Source organism: Octodon degus, unplaced genomic scaffold, assembly GCF_000260255.1.
Source record: "Octodon degus isolate 3935 unplaced genomic scaffold, OctDeg1.0 scaffold00149, whole genome shotgun sequence".
Classification (NCBI taxonomy): domain Eukaryota; kingdom Metazoa; phylum Chordata; class Mammalia; order Rodentia; family Octodontidae; genus Octodon; species Octodon degus.
Window position 1 is genome coordinate 1,739,738 of NW_004524725.1, and position 17,522 is coordinate 1,757,259.

A 17,522-nucleotide genomic window follows, 5' to 3' on the forward strand; every position below is an offset into this window, starting at 1 on the left:
GTGCTTATTCTACTGAGCTATCTCCCCGGGCCTGTCTATGAATGTTAACACAGCCTTGCTTTGGCACTCTTCTTTCATCTAGGAGCTGTTTACTTGGAGGGAACCCTGGAGGAGGCCAAGCAGTTGTTTGGACGCTTACTCTTCAATGATCCGGTATTTATCTTGACTCACAGTTTTCTTCAGCTGTATATCATTACAGATGACTTTATTTCAACTGGCCTTTGAATTTGGAAGCGAATGTGGGAGAAACAGTACACCCACGCGTGCCATCACGGCAGGTACCTCAGAAACAGCACGCGCATCTGCACACCGGTCGAGGGGCAAGCTCTGGGGGTGCCTCCACCAAGACTGTGTCCTTTCCCTGAGTCATTTTTCCTCATGGTCACTTGTAAATTAAATATGAATACAATTATAATATTGCTCAGGCTCATTTCGATGTTTCTTTAAGTTAATTATGATTTTATGTCTTATAATCACAGGGTACTACCGCATGCAGGCTTTTGAAGCTATAACCTTTTGGCTTTTCTGTTTATGATTTGTTTTTATGTAAATTATGTAGACAAGAGAAATGTGGGTTTATTTTAGAAAGTCACTTCGTAGGGAGTTTCTGATAGGCCCATGAATAAAGAGTATGGAATTACTTTTTCCCCCAAGCAAATTATAATCTAAGAAAAAAAAAGATTCTAAAATAGTTTCTGTTGTTACTAAAGTATTAAGCCATTAATATTTCCAGAGATACCTTTTTAATCTTGCATGTAACAGAGCATACTGGGTGCTTTTTGTATCAAAACAAGTCAATTTAACATTTAAAAGGAGAGACAACTGTGTATTCCAAATTGAAATGTCATCATAATTGAATGAAACAGCCCTGGTGGAGTAATAAAGAACGCAGGAAGCCAGCGTTTTAAGCTTTCGTGAAAGCTCCAGCTTAAGTGCCTGTCAGATGTTATTACTGCATTACTTTGGGTACTTTTGTTTTGTTTTGTTTTGTTTTTTTTAAAGAATCAATAGTTTTAAAAATGTGATCTGGATGGTTTGTGTCTGAGGAGTTGATTTTTTAATTTGTTTTCTAGAGGCGTGATGGTTTTTGTTTGTGTGAATTTTCTTCTGACGGGAGATTATCTACAGATGTTCTGTGTCCCCCACTTTGTCCTACACATATAAACAAGTGTGCCTCCCGATTTGTATCCGTAGCAGATGGCACGTATTTTAAGACTTTTCCTCAAATCTTAAAATACCGTCGTTCTGGCCCTCATCTTTCGTTGGTGATTTCGGTGAATTCTTTCCTGTTCCCTCCCTGCAGCCTTACGAGGGGCTCCACTCCCCCTGGAGCTCCTGCACCCCCTTCCACCTCTTCCCGGCCCCGCCCGGCCCCGCTCGGCCCCGCTTCCCTGAGTCACGCGCAGCTTCACGCCTGGTGCGTGCGTGCGTGCGTACGTGCGTGCGTGCGTGCGTGCGTGTAGGCTCTTTTCTCTACGTGGCTTCCCTCCCACTTGTCTACTTAGCGGGCTTATCTTCCATTCGCAGTGCCTTGTGCAGTGCTGGCATGGGCAGCACTTAATAAATAGTTGTTAAAAGACTGAAATGAATAAATGACTGAATGAAAAAGCGGAGCCTGAGTATTATAAGTGGGACAGCTGAGAGCCACTCTGGCTCCGTGTGTCTTTTGTGAAGCTGCACAGGCCTCAGAATGGCGTGTGTTTTGCTTCAGCACTTCCGAGTGCACAAGCTTGGGCCCTTCATCTCCCTTAGCTTCTCCATGTTGATTTGCGTCCATTAGCAGTAGTTGGTGAGAGGCGGCAGTGAACCTTGTGCTTCATGTGCGCGCGATGGATCGTGAAAGCACTGCCTGTACTCTCGGGCACTCGGAGCGGAGGCAGGAGGATCACAAGGCCAGCCTGAGCAATTTAGCAAAACTCAGCCTCAAAAGGAACATTAAAAGTATTCTAAAATGGAAGTAGAAAGGTTGGGCTTGGTGACACGTGCCTGTCATTCCAGCACTCCGGGCTCTGAGGCCGAATTGTGAGTTTGAGACCATCCTGGGCTATAGAGGGAGCCTAAGGCCAGCCTAAGCTGCGTACTGAGACCCTGGCTCAAAAAAGACAAAAGTAAATATAAAATGAAAGCATAATCAGGTGGAGACAGCTGGGAGCAAACCTGTATGCCAGCAGTCAGATTGGCTGACCCTTTGTGGGAGGAGGTGCTGTCTGGGGTGAAGGGAGGCAGGTGTTAAGTGACCCCAAGGGCTGTAGAGTGGTTGCCTGGGTTGAAGCTGGATCAAGAGAAATAAGGAATTAATTTGGAGTGACTTCTGTTGTGAAGTGAGAGCCCTTTAGACCTGGGTACTCCTAGTCATTGTCATTCAGAGGGGAAGACAAAGTAGGTGGGAGAGCAGTGGTTGCTGGGCAGGTGACACTCAAACCCAGGGGCCCTAGGCATTTTACAGCTGCTGCGAAGGAGACCTCAGTTCCTGCTAACCGTGCTGCTGGTGTTGCGCCGCCTAGCCCTGGTGACAGCCTGTTTTTTCTCCCTTAGCTGATTTTTAGCTCTTTCAGCCCCAGGCCATGTTTGCTGGTTCTGCTTTGTGTGATCCTTCAGGATCCCACGTTGATTACCCCAGCGGCCCTCTTCAGATGGTGGAGAGTGTTCTCTAGGTTTTTCTGTCCTCACCTCCCTTCCCTCTCCATACATGTGTTCCCTGTAAACCTGACCCAGGCCTTTCTCTGGTGCTCTGGAGATTGGAGAAATGCATCATTTGAAACTGCTTCTGGGCATGCTCCCAGGCGTATTCCACTGACTCCTCATCTCAGTGTGTTTAGTACTGAGCCCATAACCTGTAGCCCAAAGCGTATTTCTCTTTCATCATTTAAACGAGGCCCTTAGGGTCATGTGTTCTCACCCTGGTGACTGGATCTGCTTTGCTCCTGGCTGCTCTTCTCCTTTGCTCTTCTTCCTCTTCATCTCTCACCTGACTCTGTACCTGGCTTCCTTTCCCATTCCTAGTGTCCAGTGTGTCCTGCCAAGTGTTACCTTCTTTTTAATGCATAGATTTGACAGACCTTTCTCACTTAAAAGATTGGGTATTTGACTACTGCCTACCAAAATGTACATTACAGAGCCTTTAGTACCCCTGTTCTTTCAGCCTCCTTTCTTTCCACTTCCTCTTCTGAGCCATCCACTAGAATTGCCTTTTTGCTTCTGTGTACTTCAAGGCGTACTATTTGTCATAGTATTTTTGAGTTAAAAACCACACAGGAGCAAAGAGAAAGATGATTCAAAATGGCCCTGTGAGTCTTCGGTGTTGGAGATTGGAGTTGGTGGGAGAGATAGCCATTCATTGTTGTTGATGATGATGATGTATTGTTATTAATAGTGTTTTTTGTAAGCCAGTTCTGAGTTTAGTGCTTTTAATGCATTGCTCTATGAGGCATCAGAGAGCAGTTGGAAGTAGGGGCTATTACTGTCTTCAGAGTACACCTGGGGAGATGGAGGCTGCGAGAAGAAATTGCCAGCATGGATCAGAATTAAACCCAGGCGCCCCAGCTCCAGCCTGCTGCCCCCCCCAGCACCACCCTCCCTAGGTGAAGGTGAAAGGTGGGAAGTTGTTGTCTGGTCATATTGTGTACAAGGCAAAAGCTACCGAAAGGCTGCGAGCGCAGTAGAGTGGATGAGGGATACAGCAGAGGGCAGGGAGCAGGGAGCAGGGAGCAGGGAGCAGGGAGCACGGGGAAGAGTGGGGTGGGAGGAGGGAGGCCAAAGCAACCGTAGACAGAATTCAGAGTTCAGGGAACTCAGCAGAAAAGTTAGGGGCTTGTTGAGTGAATTCTTCAGATGCCTTAAAAGAAGTTTGATTTTTTAAACCTTTTAAAAAAGTTTGCAAAGAACCACTGTTTTGTTAAGAGGCAAATGGCACAGAAATACTGGGTTTTATTTCACTTCATCACGCTGTGTTGCAGGGGGGACTACATTTTCTTGCACTTCCCACCCATGCTCCCCCCTCAAAACTGTTTTTAGAAAACTGTATTTCCTCTTAAAAACAATTGAGGGGCATTTATTTCAAACCTAACACCAAGTAGATTCAGTCAGAGACTTCTAGGGTCTGAATATAAAGGAAAATCTCTAATCCTGAGAACTAATTATACCTACTCCTAGGTTTAATTCAAGAAATGAAAAATCCGGCTGGATTTTCCATAAAATATACTCATTACCATATTTCAAGTAAACATTTGTGTGCCGCACAGTAAAAGTTTGATTTCATAAATATCAGAATTTATGATAGATAAGGGTATTTCCTACCCCATTTTACACAGTCCATGTGATACTGAGCTAGTGCCTGAAATGAAAGACGTCTGAGATGAGTTGTGCGCACGACAGCACAGCTGATGCACACTTCTGGGGAGCGGTAACCCAAAAGATAGCATTAAGGCGGCCACTTAATCCAGTGTATTAGGTTAAACAAATGTGTAACTTAGTTTTAAAAGGTGTCTTTGACTTGTGGGGCTGGAGGTGGCTTTTTTCCACCCCCGCTTAATAGGCTAATTAGAGTCACTACAGGCAGTTTGAGTGGTGAATACACTTAAAAAAAATTAGTTTGCTGGCACTATTGAATTTGCAATAAGTGGAGTCAGCATCTGAAATAGTTCAGTATTTCAAATAATGACATTTTATTTAGTACTCTAGAGTGTGTTAAATGGCTCCCTTGAGCATTAAAGGCGTCACTCTATTTTCCAGGACCTGCGCGAAGTCTGGCTCAATTACCCTCTCCACCCACTCCAAGTAAGTGTGACCTTCCTGTCTGCCGTGAGCTCTGTAACTGCAGCTCGTCGTTGCACGTGCCTTTGCCGTCTTTTTTCCCTCCTGCTTTTATCTTTTGATTCCCTTCAGTGACCTTATAACTCTGTGCTGGGGTTTCACTGTGGAAACACCTGGGAACACATAATTTGTCAGATGCATGTGGCCTTGGAAACACAGGGTCGCCACCCCCCAAGGCAGGAGGAACGGCAGTGCCGGGTCCGTGCCCCCGCCCGCCCTGTCCCAGCCACACTGTCCCAGCACCACCACCGTGTGGACGCCTATGTAGCCACGTGCCTGCGCTTGTAGGAAAGAGTGTGGAAGTCAGTGTGGGCATATTTAAGAAGCAGAACAAATAATAAATTAGCATTGCTAAATTGTAGCCTAATTTGAATTTTATAAATTGAGGGATTTGACTCAGATCAAATTGCATAAAATTTGCTGCAAATTAACAGTGTAACCCATATCGTGGGTTTTTACTCAGGATTTAGGAATTTAAAAGATCTATATGTAGTGACACCCTTTTCCTCAGTTAATTTAACTTCGTACTCTTCACTTTTAAGATTTCTCATTTACTTGGGGATACACGTATATGTACACTCATCTATCTATCTATCTATGTATATATATTTTTATACATGAATATGTATATTAAATGAGTAAAAAAAGAAAAATCACCAGTGACTAAACTCTCATGAGAGGCTTTCTAGTAACAACTGACATTAATTCAGAATATCTTAAAGACATTAATAATTTGAAGTTGCCCAGAGTTGTTAAAAATGTTCATTTTAATATCATTTTTCGTATCTGCTCTCTGCCAGTTGTAAGGCTCATTGTTATGTGAAGCACCACCTGTCTAGTGGTATAATAATGTTCAGCGTAAGCTGTTTAGTTTTAATGATTTTCTTTTGCCAAAATAGTTTGGGCCCTAGTAGTCAAGTTACTCCAAAGCAAGAGGGTCTTAGAGTGGTCCCCAGACCAGCAGGGTGTGCAGCATGGGGCACTGGTCAGAAAGGCAGATCCTCCGGCCTCCCTCCAGACCTACGAAGTCAGGCCTCCGGGGTAGGGCCTGGCCATCTGCCGTGAACAAGCCCGGCAAGTGTTCTCCAGAATGCTAAAGCTGGGGCGCCGCTGCTCTACCAGATATATATATTCTCTACCAGATGTTCTTCAGCTTGTGTCTCCTTCGGAGAATTAGTCTAATACTTGGGATTCTGAACTGTCTGTGTACAGTACTTGGCCTTGAAATTTGATGAAAGATTGGAAAATATTATTTGAGCCTTCTTTAAATATTAGGTTTGTTTGCCATTCTAAGAGAAGAGAAAGAAGCTTCCGTGTTTTATTGGCATTTCAGAAATTTCTGCCCACGGGAGAAGGAATTTTATAAAACACTGCCATAGAATTGATAATTACTCTTACAACGAAAAACTACATATGGCTTCTATTTATTTCTATTTTCCTGTAGCTACAAGAGCCAAATACGGATCGACAACTTATTGAAACTTCTCCAGTTCTACAGAAACTTACTGAGTTTGAAGAAGCAATTGGAGTAATTTTTACTCATGTCCGACTCCTGGCAAGGGCATTCACTTTGAGAACTGTGGGATTTAACCATCTGACCCTGTGAGTTCAAGCGCTCATGAGGTGCCGGTGCGACCATTGAGACCAGGCAGCTGCAGACCTTTCCGCGTGCCCTTCAAGGGACGTGGTTTGTTTGCCATTTTTATTTATTTATTTTTTTCCTTTTCTATTTGGGGACTGGAGTTTAAACAAACTTCCAGGAAAGTCACTGTAAGACATATGAGCCCTAGACACAGTGGTGGACCAGGGCGTGTGCTCCAGGCCCATAGCTTTTACCTTGTTATCATACATCTTGTTCAGTCATGAACTTTAAGGGAAGTGTGCGGGAGGCAAAAGCATTTTCCTCATGGGGGCACACGTTGAATATTTTAGTGTTTGTGTTCTGTGTGGAATGATTTGGCTTTGTTGTAACATGTGCCATAGCCATAAATCATGAAAGATAGCCGTGAGGTGTGGCTGTGTTCCACCCAACCTACATTCATAGAAACAAGCCATGGCCCAAGTTTGGCCCTCTGCCCCTTGCTCTGAGGGAATCGTCTGTTGAGATGATGAGTTCGTGAAACAGGAAAATAAGCAAAATGTTATTTTTTTGCGGGGGGTTATACTATTTGTGATTTCTCAAATCAGATATTCTCAACTTTCTTTAAGCTGTAAAGATTAAAGATTCTTGCCACATTTTTTTTTTTTTTTTTTTCAGTTTCCCTTAGATTCCAGATTTGAATAATGGAGTATATAGATAACATCGTGTAAGAAAAAATTGGGGTCCTCTTTGCTTTGTTACAAGATTGTTATCTCTTTTATTTTTTCAGTTGATATTCTTCAGGTTCTGACCAGGCATTATTTACTAGTCTTCAGTTTATCGGTTGCTTAATCCTTAGGTAGTATTCACTTTATTTCGAATTGAGACTATATTAACTCAGGGCTCTTCTCACCTGAGGGGTGTTCATGTATTTAATTTTGTGCTTCAAAAGAGAATATATTACCTTCTAAAGGTATGCTTTTAAAAAAATGTCAGTCTTTTTCTGAAGTCCATGGATGTTTATTGATTTCTTTCTGTCTGTGCTTCCTTTTTTCAGAGGGCACAATCAGAGGATGGAATTTCTAGGCGATTCCATAATGCAGCTGGTAGCCACTGAGTACTTGTTCATTCACTTCCCAGATCACCATGAAGGACACTTAACCGTGAGTTTCTCTTCAGTCACTCCCTCCTGTGGGATTGCTGTATAGTGAGAATGAAGATGAGAAGCGCAGCTCGGTGCTTGTGCAGCTGGCCACTCAGTTCCTGGCAACTAGCACGTCGTACGGCTTGGTTCCGTTTGTGTGCAGTTTGCACACTAAGAAATATGGGATGAAAGCTCATTGTATAGTCATTTAATCACTAGTTACTCCCTGCAAGACTAAGATAAGCCCCATCGAGGAAGCAAAGAAGAGTTGGCCCAGTCTGTCCATGAGTTTTAAAAATTTTAGAAGAAGTGAAAGTATAAGTAACTGTAAATAAATATAACCTCTCTAATAGTAAGTGTGCATGTGTGTCTATACATGTAAATATACACTGTAAAAAGTAGAATTATTTATCTTGGATGCAAATGTGTTAAATACTATAAGGAGACATAAGTAAATTGATGTACTTGTGTAGTTGAGGAAAGATTTCTTGTAGCTTTGAAGTATGAAGACATCTTTGCGGAGACGGTGATGTGTGAGCCTTTAATGTTGGGGAGGACTTTAGCTTTGGGACTTAGTGGGAGGAAACTGTGCAGTGACATTCCAACTCTAAGACTAAAGAAAGAAGCACAAGGCATAAAACGGGTGGGCAGGGAGTATATCTCATGTAGAGCGCTTGCCTTAGCATGCGCAGGGCCCTAGATTCCAAGGTCAGCTCCGAAAAAGGCAGAAAAAGTGAGAGAAAGAGAAACAAAGATCAAAGATTGAGAGGCAGCAGGATTCAGTTTGATTAGACCGTGTGGGCCTGAGGGAGTCAACAGTGACAAGGTTTGATTGATGCACTAATTGAAATGGTCACCACTGCTCTCACTTTTGTTTCATATGAAACAAGAGGGTGAGCAAAAGTTATCTAGAAGCTAATTGTAATGCTTTCTCAAGGCACTAGGAGTGGTCTTTGGGAGGTCCCTTGAGACTTACGCAGAGAGAAAGCAAGTGCTTTGTGTGTGTGTGTGTGTGTGTGTGTGTGTGTGTGTGTGTCTTTTTCTGAGACAGGATTTCACTATGCAGTTTAGGGGGGCATTGAGCTCTCTTTGTACCCCAGGCTGGTCTCGAACTTGAAACGATCCTTCTGTCTCAGCCTCCCCAGTGCTGGGATTACAGGCGTGTACTACCACACCAGGCAAAAAAGCAAATACTTTCAATAAATTAAAATACTGGTATACTGTAAGGTATGCACTTCGTTAGTACAGTCTGTATTATTTATTTATTTATTTGTATTTTAGGGAAGGGTCTACAGGGTGTTCAGGGGCTCACTACTAGATCAGACTCATAGTGATCCGCCTGTATACAGCTTCCCCAGAGCTGGGATTACAGGCACGCACCAACATGCCTAGTCTCAATTGCCATCTCAGTGCACCTTGGGGTTGGGGCTGGCACGGCAGGCCCAGGGATCGAACCCCTGGCCCCTGCTCCTGCTTGCAGGTGCTTTAATCCTCTGAGCTATTTGGCCAGCCCTACAGTCTTTATTATGTTGAAACAAGTCTTTCATACCGTAAATCTTTACAATTTTTATGTGTTTCACTTTGGTTAGAATTGGATTCAAATAGCTCAGCAGATTAAAGTGCCTGCGCGCAGGGGCCAGGGGTTCGATCCCTGGGCCTGCTGTGCCAGCCCCACCCCCAGGGCGGGCTGAGCCAGCAGTCAAGACTGGGAGTGGTGGTGCATGCCTGTAATCCCAGCTCTTGGGAGACTGTAAACAGGCAGATCACTATGAGTCCGATCTAGTAGTGAGACCCTTAATACCCTGTAGACCCTTCCCTAAAATACCAAAAAAAAAAAAAAGAAAAAAAGGATCTTGTTTCTGCTACCTCAAACCCTAAAAACAGTTTATAGGAGACATAAGTATTAGAATTAGGGAGAATATGGTGATTTGTCTATGGTTACTTATAAATTTTTTTATGGATTTTCTAAGCATAACATCCACTCACTCAGTGAGTATTTATTGAATATCTACTATGTACCAAGTATTATGAAAAGGGTTGAGAAATCAGCAGTATTCTTATTCAAGTTTACTTTTTTATTTTTATTTTTTAAAGAATACAAAATAGTAATTAGAAACGATACAAAGTTTCACTAAACAAAGTAAAAGGAATTCAACAATGGTTGCTGTGTTGCATGATGCTATCTTCAAATTAGTTGTTTAGGTTACCAGATAGAAATGTACAAGATTGGTTTAAAGAAAAAGACAAAAGAAATAACAACAAAAAAGTTATAAGCAATTGGAAAAAAAAAATGAATGAAAAGAAAAAAAAAACTTAAGCATTGTCTGCTCCTTTCAAAAGACTAGCAGAAACTGGCAGTATGCTCATCCAAATTATCCTGCATCCTGCATATTTGCCTTAGCTCTTTGATTACTATTTAAATTAAAGACAATTGCTTTTAGATGGACATGAAAGTGGTTTCTTCTTGAGTTAATAATAAATTCTCAAGAAAACATGAACACTTATGAAGAATGAACTAGTGTGTCATATTTCACTTAGGAAAATAATAAATTACATTTTCAATATTCTCCATAGGGAATAGACTTGATAGGCGTCAGGAATAGCCTATTCATCTAAGAAATGGCTGAACGAGTCCAAAAGCTCGACCTAGTGATTCATTTTATGGTCATAGAGAGGCTCTGTTGGAAATGTGTGATTCAAATACACATATTTCCCATACCCAGTATTCTTCCAGAATTATCTGTGATCTCTGGGATCTTTCCAAGGTGGGCTGTTACATATCAGCAAGCCTACTGGCTCCCGTCCACTAGTAGCATGTTCTATTCCTACCAGCCCCAGTACTGAATAGATAATAAGCCACAAGAGTAAGGCATGAATCCTGCCCATGGTAGAGAGCAGCTAAAGCTAAGAGTGTGCTAGAGACCGCACTTGGGTTCTTTCCAAGATCCCTTGAATGCCATAAGTATAGTCTCGGCCCAAATGACTAGAATGGTGTTAACAAGTGACAAAATTGTGACCTGACAGTTTTATGAACTGTTGTCACAGAAGCTTTGGTAGAAATTAACAAGACCAACGAATCTGCTGGCAAGATTAAAATGACCTGTCTTAAGTTAAATACATATTTTAAGAGATATTAACTTTCATCAAGTTGACGTGAAAGAGCACCTTCATTTGGCATCCACCCCTGCACATCGCTTGCTCTAACCTCTTTAGCTACTCTGTCTTCACCTGGTTCGTGGGTTCACCTCTTCTTTTTTTTTTTTTTTTTTTTTTTTTGCGGAACCAGGGATTGAACTCAGGCCCTTGCACTTGCCAGGGAGGCGCTTATTCCACTGAGCCATCTCCCTGGCCCCTCACCTCTTCTTTATGGCTAATAAATACAACAGTACGGCATGTGTGAAGTCGCTCCCAGGCCATGCCTTCTCTTACCGAGTGTCTCCGGGGCAGTCTTCTCCCTCAGTATCAGCAGTTGTGCGCCGTTGGCAGGATTCCAGCCCATCTCTTCAGTCTCACCTCTGTTCTGAGCCCCAGGCCCAGCTGCCTCCTCAGCATCCCCACATGTCCAAGATGAACCTTCTAATCTTCTCTCCCTGGGTTGTCCAGTGTTCCTTGAGTAACGGAATAGCAGCCTCATGTATCCATCTGGTGTTGCACAGGAGAAAGGCATGTTGTCTTCAATTCCTTCTGCCTGCCTGCCTTCTATTCTGTTCCAGCCACAGTCCTGACAGTTACTCTTCTTGCATCTCTTAACTGTCCCTTCTTACCAGCTTGTCTCCATCACTTGTCTCACATCCTGTCAGCCTCATTCACCTGGATCATTGCAGTGATTCTTTCCAGAATTACCAAAGCACTAAAGGAATGCAATTGACAAAGAGATCCAGTTGGAGTGACATTTACTAAACTGCAAGTAATAAATGCCTTAAGGTTCTGTTCCAACAGAGCACAAAGATAGTACAGTATTCTTCTGGGTGGGCTTCCCGGGCCTCCAACTCTTCTAGGACGCCCATGCTTCAGGCCTGTTGCAACTTCCTGCCCTACTCTTGTATCAGCTAGTGACTCTTGCAACTAATTTTACACGCTGGAGACAAGTGTCTTTTCACAGTAGATCTCCTCTGACCATATTTGCCATTCATTCTCAGTACATTTTCCTTGTTTCTCTTCATTTTCCTCAGCTTTTTAACATTGGAGTTGTCCCAGTTCTCAATTGTCAGGCCTCTTCTCTTCTCCAGTGACTTCTGCTCTGTAAGTGATCTCATTCCGTCTGTTCCATGGCTTTGGATACATCTGTGTGCTACTTCCTGCTTTATGTCTTAAGCCTTTACTTCTGCCTCACACTCCAGACTCGTATCTGTCAAATATAGATCTGCTTAAATATCTGTATTTATAGATACTCAAATCCCTAGTTGGATTTCTAATAGACATCTCAGATCTGGTGTGTCCAAAACAAAACAGTTTTTACTCCCAGACCTGCTTCTCTCTGTGTTCTCCCTATCAGTAAGAATTATTCCATTATTCCAGTTAATGAGGCTAAGACCCTTGAACCCATCCTGGAGGCTTCCCTTTCTCTCATGTTATGCCTCCCACCATTAGCATCTCAGATGTTTTTACCTTTGAAGCTTATCCTGAACCTGACCACTTCTGACCTGTGCTCTCCTGTTACCACCTTGATCTGAGCCACGGTCTTCTAAATCCCAGCCGTTCACTCCCATCTGTTTCCCCATCCCCTAGTCTATTTTCAGCACAATATGTAGGGGGATCATTTTAAAAGAGAAGCCAGATAACAGCCCTCCTTTTTGCAAAACCTCTAAACTTTCTTGCCCTCTGGGGTAAAAGATGGCGTTATAATCACCTTGTTTGACCTGCTCCCTGCTGCTGTGCTGACTTTTTCTCCTAGATGGTTCCCATCGACCTGCAGAGGTTCCTGCAGGCCACTAAGCAAGCCCTTGCTCCGGGCCTTTGCCCACTGTCTTTTATCAGCCTGGTTATCCACAGAGCTGAATCCCTCACCTCCTTTAGGCTTCTGTTCCAAGGCCTATTGTCCATGAGTCTTTTTTTTAGCCCACCCTGCTTGAATAGACTGCCTCTCTCGCTCATCCTTAGCTTTCCTCCCTCAGCCTAAAACCTCGTCTCTTTAGTGCCTTGCAAGTACAAAGTGTATGTTTTATCATTTTTCTGTCTTCTCCCACCAGTAAACACTGAAGGTAAGGGTTTTGGTCTGTTTCTATCACCCTGATTTTCTGGGTCTTTGTAGGGGGGCAATCTTGGTAAATCAGTGCTCAGAAATAATGACGCTCATGTCCAGGCACAACATCCTTCCACTGTCCTTTGGGTAGTGACTAAGAAGGAGCAGGGCATCTGGGTCTGGCCTGGCCCACCGGCTGAGACTCAGGTTACCTGTGCCCGCCTGTTGATGTTTCCTCAAGCCTTTGTTAGGATCCAGCCTTTGTGCTGTTCTACCTGGAGACCACTTAGTTTCCACCTTAACGCCTATCTGCCTGGTGTCCCCTAGTCTTCTTTATGTGTCAGTTCTGGATGTGGGGAACCCCCCCCCCCCAACAGTGTGGCCCTGCCTTCCTGAATAATGAGTGAGAGCTGTGCAGGCAGCTATGTCATGTTGAGAAGGAAGGGAAAGTGATCCTGGAGGAAAGGAGCGCGTTACTTTGTGTATGGCAAGCTACTAAAACTAACATATGAATGCCTAAGAATAAAATTAATTTAAAGCAGAGGACCATGTTTTACAGTTGCTTTAGGTAGGAGAACAGTAGATGATTCGTTATTGTGATTAAAGGACACACAGCTACAGGAGTGCTCTTCGGAAGGCCTTGTTAGCTTTGAGCTATTCCCTTCCTTATACACTTGTTTTACGAGGAATGAATAAAGACAACTGAGCAAATGTAGTTGTGGTTCTCAAGCTTTGAATGGTGATGGAGAAAACATTGCTTTATATGCTGACTTTTTAAAAAGTGCTACTTGAAAAAACAAATGTTAGGCTTACACAGTTGTTGCAGTATAAACAACTGTGCGTTGGAATATAGTAGGAAGTTTTGTTTCATACACTGAAGTTTTGGGGTTTTAGCCTATCCATGAGAATCACCGCAGACAGTGAGAATGTTTCAAAGAAAGCATGTACTTAAACCAGAATGCATGACTTGTAACAATTGCAGAGTTTCAGCCATAGGGCCATTCTCTGTATTGTTGTTCTCTTAGCCTTCTCTCCATGCTGCTGTGCTGAAAACAGCTGGTAACCCCCATGCCTACTGCGTGCAAAGCACTGGGCCCAGTGTCTGCAGAGTACCATGCCCAGGGTGGCAGCTAATAGCAAGATGAACTTGAAGAAATTTTGTTCGGTTTTTGGAGGAACAGTTCGGGGTAGTGAGAACAAGAACAAATACGAATGGAAAACTCCATTAGAACCAGTGATCTGATCCTGCTCTGCTGCCGCCAACAGCGTTGAGTATAAATCATCCAGACAAACGGGTGTCTTATCTAAAAAGATACCCGTGAGAAGACAGATGCCCCAGCCTCCTGCTTAAGGATTTCTCCATCACTAGCATGACCTGGCTCTTTAGATCTGACCTGCATTCTGCCTGCTAGCATTTGTGTACCCTTTCTTTAATTATCACAGGAAATGAAGACCATCTGGCTACCACTCTTGGAATAATAGACCTGTGAGACGTATCACTGTCAGTTTTATTAGTGCATTCTGCGTTTACCCCGTGATCTTCTATTAGAGCATTCACAATAATAAATCAGTCTGCTTAGTTTACACTAGGTGGCTCTCTTTGGTAGCTCACATCTTACACTGATGGCTGTTTCTTCAGAATCAAGAGTGAACAAGAAAAAAAAAAAGTGAACGGAGACGTTGAAGAAAGAATGCCAATATAGATGTTTGATATAAACCTTGTTTTTATGAAAATTAAGTTTAAATGATTATGAAAGCCTGCTATGCTGAGATAGTAGGAATCATCCCAGATTCTCAAAACCAGAATTTAAGATTTGGGATATTTAAGTTGGTCCCTGACATTGCATTTGGAATCAGCAGTTCTGTTTTCAGGTTGACAGATAGCCTGACTATAGCTTTCTTCAAGTTACACTTTGTCTCTTTTGAGGGGGGGGCGTTAACAAAAGAGGTGTTAGGGACAGTTTAGCTCTTGATAAAATGTAGCGCTTTGGAGACAATGAGAAAAAAAGGTATTGGAGTATTTTGTATTAGAAACAAATCCAGAGGAATTCCTGGAACTTTCTAGAATCCTTTCCCAGAAGAGCAAACAAATCTTGCCTAATAGTGGTGATGCTATTGTAGATAACAGAAGCTAACATTTCAGATGTGTTTTTCACAAGCCCAGCACTATAATTAGATTGCATATTGATTCAGTCTAATCCTTATAACAACCCTGTGAAGTAGATGCTGCTTTCAGGAGACTGAGGCCCAGAGAGGACTTGCTGACTTATACAGACTCACTTGGCTTTGAAGTGCTAGAGCCACAGTGTGAGCCCAAGTGCTTTTTCCCTGTTATGTGATAGAGGCATTATTCACAGTCTGATAACTGTCTTGTGCTCATTTGGGTGCTTCATGTTCATTTACTAGATTTCTACTGAAAAGTAAAAAACAAATATGTTCTCTTTGCAGAATAATAATTTCATCCTCAGCGTCCACAGGCTTTCTCTCTTCATGTCTTGCCACACTCAAATCTGTCGACCACCCTCTAGCTCATGTAAATGCATTGCCTTGCCATGCTCCTCTTGGGGTCCTCATCTTCTACAGGAAAATGGAGATTCCTTACATCACCTCCTGGCCTCACCTGCACCCACTCCCCACCACTGGGCTCTGATAGGCAACTTCCTGTGTCACTGCTCCTGGCTCTTGGTATTGCTGTTCTTTTTCCTGGAAAACCCCTGCTCATTTTTTCTCACTGACGACTTAGTCTTTTCCACTTTGGATATGGAGACCTCCCCAGTGTGATTTTTTTTTTCAAACAGCAAGTGTCCAGATATATACCCAGAAATCTTGCTTCTTTGGTTCAGAAAGAAGCCTGGACACCATGATCTCAGATGTGTCTTAGGGTTCTAATATCACAGCTGTGTAGATGAGCCCCCAAAGGACTTGTACTCCGGGTGGGTCTTTCTGGATGGCCAGAGGAGCACCTGTGTGTCCCTGTGATCTCTGTGCTGGCTTTCTGTTTTCACCCCACACATTGCTGTGGCCATTTTGGGTGTGGCTTAGGACTGAGTCAGGTGGTCCTAGGACCATGGATGCTGCTTTCTGCAGCTTCCAGCACAGAACATGGTACATGATGTATCATTGGCCTCCACCACTAGCACACTGAAACACTGTAACTATTTTTTTAATGTATTTAGTATAGGGTCTAAAGGTCTCACTATACAGATCGGACTTGTAGTGATTATCCTGTTTTCAGCCTCCCGAGTGCTGGGATCACAGGCGTGTGCCACCATGCCCAGGCTCAATTGCTATCTCAGTGTGTTCTGGAGGTGGGGCTGGCACGGCATGCCTGGGATCGAACCCCTGTCCCTTGGAGCTTGCCTAAGCAGGCCCATTAGTCTGCTGAGCTATCAGGTCAGCCCTGAACCACAGTAACTTTACAAGGCTTTCTTCCTTGATGATGCCCCCATCCTGCTCTTTGGCAAATGGTAGATTCATTCTGAAGTAGAGTGACAAGGATGGCAATTGTCATTTGAAGAGTGGACATTGTCATTTAAGCAACTATCATTTGGATTTTCAACTTATCTTATAAATTTAAATAGCTTATGAAAGTAAAGACAATTAATAGCTTCTTTCCCCTCCTCGGGCTTTTGGTTCAGGTTCTGAGTTTCTGGCAAGAACTTACAGATCTCACTTTCTGCTAGCTACCCACTGCCTCAAGTCCCATCACAGCTTGTCTGCAGTGAACCTGGAAGCATTTTTGTTTTCATCCTCTTCTCTGCTGTCATACAGCATTGCTGCACAGCAGCAGAGGAGGAGCCCTGACCCCGGATGCGCGTCATGTTTGTGTGTGCGCATGCGCATCTTGGGGTCCTTGGAGCTGAGGGAGAAGCACTTACACTCCCTAAGCAGTTGGTTTCTCCTCCAAGTATATATTCCGAAAGGGCTCAATTTTCTCAGCATAGCCATAGTCCCAAGATAGTCCTTCTATTCCTCAAAGTTCTATTTCGGGGATCTTCCCCCTCCAATTTGAAATCCCAACCAAAGAATATATATCCTTTCCAGCTCAAGTATTCTGTGATTACAAAGTGCTGGGCTGGGGGGCTCCTGGCCGCTTGGGTCTTCCACTAATGCGGTATTCTTGGCCTTTTTAATTTTGAGCTACTCTGTGGGTATTAATTTTAATGAAACTGTATATTGAAAATAAGATGGAGTTAAAAGAGGAAGGGATTGAAGACAGGCAAAGAGTAATAGTCTAAAATTCAGTAGCAGAAATGGCTTATGAAGATCAAGTTGTGTTTCTGCTTCATGAATCATTGTCAGACAAATTAAGAACATATTGGTTCTTATTTATCTATTGTCAGGGATTCAATATCAAGCATTGAGAATAAATCTTGATTTGCATAAGCTCTGTTGACACTGTGGAGTCACACAGCATAAAACTTGCATCTAATAAACAAGGCGCGATGTTCCGTAGCAGAAGCTATAATACAGCATGACTCATAGCTGCTTCCTCGACCTGGTCCCATCTTCAGGAAGCAGAAATCTGTTTTTCCTGCTGTATTTTTTCGTGCATTATCCACCCCCATCCCCGACCTCACAGACTGGGCATAGCTGTGGTCAGGTTCCATGAGGTGTGTTCCCATGTGTGTGGCCTCCCGCTGCCCAAGCTCCCTCCCCTCTCCTCCAAGTGAGTGTTACATGACCAAGCCAGCCTTGGTCACCTGGGCACCTCTGTGGAGGATCGGTCATGTAATTTTCATGGACTACTTGGGTAGTTCTTAGAGGACTCTTAGCTGTCTCTCTTTTTTTTTTTTTTTTAATTT

At 43.3% G+C, this 17,522-nt stretch overlaps 1 protein-coding gene across 6 annotated transcripts in view; it reads left to right on the top strand.

Annotated features, from left to right (window-relative positions):
- The window catches only part of Drosha (drosha ribonuclease III), a 133,874-nt gene that overhangs the window by 105,707 nt on the left and 10,645 nt on the right, over positions 1 to 17,522 (top strand). For all 6 annotated transcript variants that reach the window (XM_004642293.2, XM_023702367.1, XM_004642294.3 and 3 more), the window contains 4 exons: positions 83 to 153; positions 4,732 to 4,776; positions 6,257 to 6,414; positions 7,449 to 7,554. In XM_004642293.2, coding sequence (XP_004642350.1) covers positions 83 to 153; positions 4,732 to 4,776; positions 6,257 to 6,414; positions 7,449 to 7,554 — 380 coding nt within the window. The remainder of the gene's footprint in view (positions 1 to 82; positions 154 to 4,731; positions 4,777 to 6,256; positions 6,415 to 7,448; positions 7,555 to 17,522) is intronic.